Consider the following 4,994-nt stretch of genomic DNA (forward strand, 5'->3'; position numbering starts at 1 on the left):
AAAACTGAAAAGCCTTGCGTTCATAGTATTAAAATTACATGAATGCAGCCTGCATATTGAGATATACACACCTATCATTGATCAATATCTGATCTTATTTTTCTTTGCTGGTTAGTTCTACCGGCGTCCAAAACATATGGATCAATCCAGTAATTAATGGCATACAAACATAGATACTATAAGCTGTACGTACATCTCATAGGAATAAAAGCAGTCAAAAGTTAGATACCTATGAGGTGCATGTACGTACGTTGGTTTTGCCCATGCGCATGAGGCAAGTCCGATTGATCTTCTAGGGCATGTACCTATGTGGGTCAGAAAAGAAGATTGACGACACCACTACCTGTTGATCGATGTCTTCTGTGAGAAACGTAGGCGCGGGCATCCGCTGTTCGTCGGTGTCGTGTGTTTCGCTGTCCAGAACTCCAGATCACTATCCTCCGGCGCCTAGCCGGCCGTCATGCATGAGGTAGTCCTGTTGATTAGTTAGAGTAACCAAACCCTAGAGCAGATCGATGGGAAGGATTAATTGTTTTGGCGGCGGCCGGTAGATTGTTTGGAGCCGCACGTCCAAGAACGCACTGGGGAAAGAGAGTTAATTAGGGCTATGGGAGGGAAGGTGTTTCACACGATGGCACATATTGAATAAACATGGGAGCATTTATTTTGGGCGACTACTTTTTTTTCGTTTGGGCAACTTTTTATTACATATAATGGCATTCGTTGATAATTTAGAGAGGATGGCATTGGTGGGTAATTTCTTCGGCGTTAAAGTTGATCTAACGGTTGTGATATTTTGATGTGCAAAATTAAAGGTTAGATATTTCTAATTTTTGTGAGAATTTCTAGCTTATTCTCTTTTTTCTCATTAGCCCGTAAAGCACTTTCTATATATAAATAGATAGATGTCGGCATTTCAACGAGCACTTGGCAGTCGCTACCTTTCTTGCCGGCTGTCGCCGCTGGATGCGCCAGGGCAGTGCCCGCAGGTATCGCCGGAGGCGCTGTACGAGGCACCGGCCATGGACTGGGCACCATTGTGGCCTTTTTCTTCTTCTACTTCATGGCCTCCTCGACGAGGGCCGATGCCCCCGTCGTTGGTTTTCTATCCTGTTTGGCTCCGGCGGGAGAGACAGGTTGTCACCGAAGAGGCGGTCGCCACCCTGGCAGCCTTTGTCGCAGTTGGAGACAGAGCTTGAACCAAGTGGACTTTTTCTTATCCCCAAGCTTTTCTTTGCCGCGAACACCGGCGTAAGGGTTGTTTTCGGCGGTGACAAGCCAGAGGGGTGGGGGAAGGGTCCGGGCTATCCATTCCCGCGGGAGGTCCGGTCATCAATGGCAGCAGCGTGGCGTGATAGTGGTTGTGGCGGGAGTGGAGCCGGCCCAAGGGCGGGAGAGAAGGGGCGCCGCTTTTACTCAGCCGCGCGCGCAGTGAGGATATTTAAGGAGATTGGAGGGTTTTTCGGCGGAGGAGGATAAATTATCCTCCTCTATTCGGTTTATGGGGGGACCGACTAGGTGCGGTGTAGAGGGGAATAACCGGATTTATCCTCCCTTACAACCGGATAGGGGATCGGTTAGAGTTGCCCTTACCTCTTAGGGACCATATAAAAATTGTCGATGAAGAATAGCTTTAACACTTGAGCCCTTTGTTTTTATGTTTACAAAGTGACTTGAATTCTCGATGAAGAATACATTGAGCACATGGGCACTTCCTTTTTATGTTTACAAAGTGACTTGAACAAAAGCGAACGAACACACAACCGTAATGCCACTTGCCAGTTAAGTTAGCCCACAACTTATTAGGCAGTTTACTTTTACCAATTGAGATGACCAAGGAAATAATATCCAGCACAAAAGAGAATAAAATTATTCCACAAAAAAAAAGAATAAAATTCCTTTTCTATAAACTTGATTAACGTAACCACAAAGTAGAATTGCATCATAAAGAAACTCGCATAATAACTGTTTTGGTAAGGACAAATGAATCAAACCACTAGGTGTGTATGTCGATCTAGAACTGAGCTTGGATATGGTCTACAATGTTCTTGTCCACCTGGAAGGCTTTGGCCAGGATATCATCTGAGATGGTTTGCTTGGATCCGAAGACCGCATTGGCTATGGTGATCACACCAGGGTTCTTGCTGCTCAGCGCCGCAATGGCTATCGCTTCGTTGTTTTCAATGTTGAACTGAAAGTGAATCAGCCCTTGCGGAAACACAAACACGTCCCCTTTGTTCAAAACTTTTGAGAACAACTTGTTCTCGGGGTTTGAAGTCACGAAACCAACATATAGTGAGCCTTCCAACACTGTCAGGATCTCGGTTGCACGAGGGTGAAGGTGTGGTGGGTTTTGACCATAGGGTGCGTAATCAACACGAGCCAATGAGACGCCCAAAGTGTTCAGCCCAGCAATCTGTGCCACGTTAACTGCAGTCACAATGGAGCCTTGCTTGTTGCTTGTGTTCCCGGCCATGTGGAGGCCAGAGAAGTAGAAGTCCTCTACCACCGCGGTCTTTGGGTCTTTGCATGCGAATCCATTGACAAAAACTGCAGGTATGCATATACAAATTTCGAACAGTTAACAGCTATGCATTGGCACTAATAAGTAACTAGGAACATTTCACTGCACGTATGCATGTTAACTATACATACCTTGAGATGTCTTGTCAGCGACACAGAAATCCTGGAGCTGGCCCGGGTCCGAGGCAAGAGCATGAGAAGCCGACAAAGCCAAAAGAGCAAGGAGGAAGAACTTTGAAGCCATTTGGATGCGAACGTTGATTCTCGCTAAATGTAGTGTGTTTGATCAGGTAGAGAAGAAGTGATTGTGCTCGACAGTGATGCTTCAACGGGTTGGACGACATCGGTATATATAGGGACATGGAGGAAAATCTTTTGTGTTTGTTTTGTTGGGGTGCCTGTGGATAAGAAGGAAATGGTCTTCACTAGCTGTCTAATTCCAAGTCTAAAGCGTGTTCCTGACCGGCCTTCCTGTGACGGCCAACTAATAGATCCCAATCCGTATTTTAATTTCTCTGCATGAATAGTTTGAACAAGTCATATTCATACTTGTACTGGCTCTCTTGTCTCGTGTCTTGGCTCCACACTTGGACCAGATGGAACTTGGCGATCCTGCCATCAACGTAAAGGCTTAAACACATTATTAAAGGGCTAACTTGTAAACACAGCTGTAATAGTAACAAAACGGTAATAGTTAAAAAAAACAGTAATAGAAAATACTTCCGTGCAGGAGCAGGCCAGCACGAACGCGTTCCAGTGGAAAGCTTTCTATCTTGTATTGTATGCACCACTCTGCTGCATCTTCATCCAAACTTCTTTCTTTCTTTCTTCAACTAGCACTTGGAAGCTACTGTACACTAGAAAGATACCTAGAAAGCCTGATCAGTCTGTTCACAGTCTCTCGCCTGGGACGATTAAGGGCTGACCTTAAGTGTCGTGGCAACCTTGCCGCATATGAGTGACCAAATAATTACCTTGTTATGGAATGCGTTTACTAGACCGGGCAAGGATGATGCGTCAGTACAGCTCTGAAGATGGAGTGGTGGCAGTTGGCGGCGGCGGCCTCTGAGAGCGCGCCGGACCGGTGTGTGCCCCATACCCGACAAGTGGCTTGTTGGGGTCTCAGGTCTTAGATGTTAGGCTTGACTGCGAGGTCTATGGTATTAGGCCCGGACTATCAGCATCTCTTCATCAACTGGATACGAGTAGCGACAGATGTTCGGACTTACTGTTATATTTCTTTGTACGGTCTTTTATGAATAATTAATAAAATGGCTGCATGCATCGCTCAGATGCAGAGACCGGGGGTCTTCCTCCTTTTCTAAAAAAAATGGAATGCGCTTAGGGAGGCCTGCATTGGGGTAGGTTACAATGTGTGAGAACACCGACAGATCTACGTACCTTGATACCATACTTCTTTTCTAGAATACGCACGAGCGTGCATATCATGCATTAAAGAGAGAGGTGAGGAAAAGAGCCCCGTCTGCCGGAAAGAGTTTTACACATAGTTACAACACTACTCCGTTTCTTCACACTAGTAGAAAACAGGGCATTGGTTCGGCCCTCGTAATACCATTAATCCCGGTTCGCTCACGAACCGGGACCAAAGGAGGCAACTGTCCCGGTTCGTGAGCCCGGGGGGCCGGCCGGGCCACGTGGGCCACTGGTCCCGGTTCGTCTAGACCTTTTGGTCCCGGTTCCACGCACGAACCGGGACCAATGCGCCTCACCCCTGGCCCATGACCATTAGTCCCGATGTGTGCCACAAACCGGGACTAATGGGTTGGTCCTCGTTGCGGTCAGAGTATAGTCCCACCTCGCCAACCGAAGGGCGCTCACACCGGTTTATAAGCCCGTCCCTCTCTGCCTTGTTAAGCTCCTCTCAAAATGAAAATAGATGCCCTTATACAGGGAATTTGACCTAAATTCAGAGTGAATTTCTCTGAAATTCATAGAAATTTATTATGAATTTAGGTTGAATTCTCTCTATAGGCGCATCTATGCTCATTTTTTATGTTGGGGTTGGCGATCTTTACAGACTTTTTGTGTGTTGAATATGCACCATTCAAAACCAGTCTCTGCTTTGAATGGTTCATTTTGAACACACAAAAAGTCTGGAGTTCAAATAAGTTCAAGAAAATGAAATCCCTTTCTAACAGATAAGTTTTCCTATGAAATCCTGATGCTTTGAAAGAGATTGTCCGTTTTGTACACGAAGTGCATCCAGTTTTTGCCGTAACGCTCTCAACTTTCTTGCACATGCTATGTGGATGAAATGATGATACCATGCCAACTTTCAACCTTTTCAGAGTTCAATTGAAATGCTTTTCAATTTTAGGGTCTTATAGCTCAAAATAATTAGTAAATGCATGAAATAAAACAAATGAAGTCAGAAAGGATTGAAAAATGATGACGTGGCGTTGAATGGTGCATTTTGAACACACAAAAAGTCAGGAGTTCAAATAAGTTTT

At 45.5% G+C, this 4,994-nt stretch overlaps 1 protein-coding gene across 1 annotated transcript; it reads right to left on the reverse strand.

Annotated features, from left to right (window-relative positions):
• Window positions 1-2,014: 2,014 nt before the first annotated feature.
• On the reverse strand, window positions 2,015-3,222 carry LOC109749694 (putative germin-like protein 2-1). Its single transcript, XM_020308643.3, has 2 exons — window positions 2,656-3,222; window positions 2,015-2,550 (listed from the first exon to the last, which is right to left on the reverse strand). Exons 1-2 carry the CDS (start codon window positions 2,765-2,767, stop codon window positions 2,015-2,017), a joined length of 648 nt encoding a protein of 215 aa, XP_020164232.1. The 5' UTR covers window positions 2,768-3,222.
• Window positions 3,223-4,994: the final 1,772 nt, after the last annotated feature.

The sequence above is a fragment of the Aegilops tauschii genome, chromosome 1 (genome assembly GCF_002575655.3).
Source record: "Aegilops tauschii subsp. strangulata cultivar AL8/78 chromosome 1, Aet v6.0, whole genome shotgun sequence".
In the NCBI taxonomy this organism is placed as follows: domain Eukaryota; kingdom Viridiplantae; phylum Streptophyta; class Magnoliopsida; order Poales; family Poaceae; genus Aegilops; species Aegilops tauschii.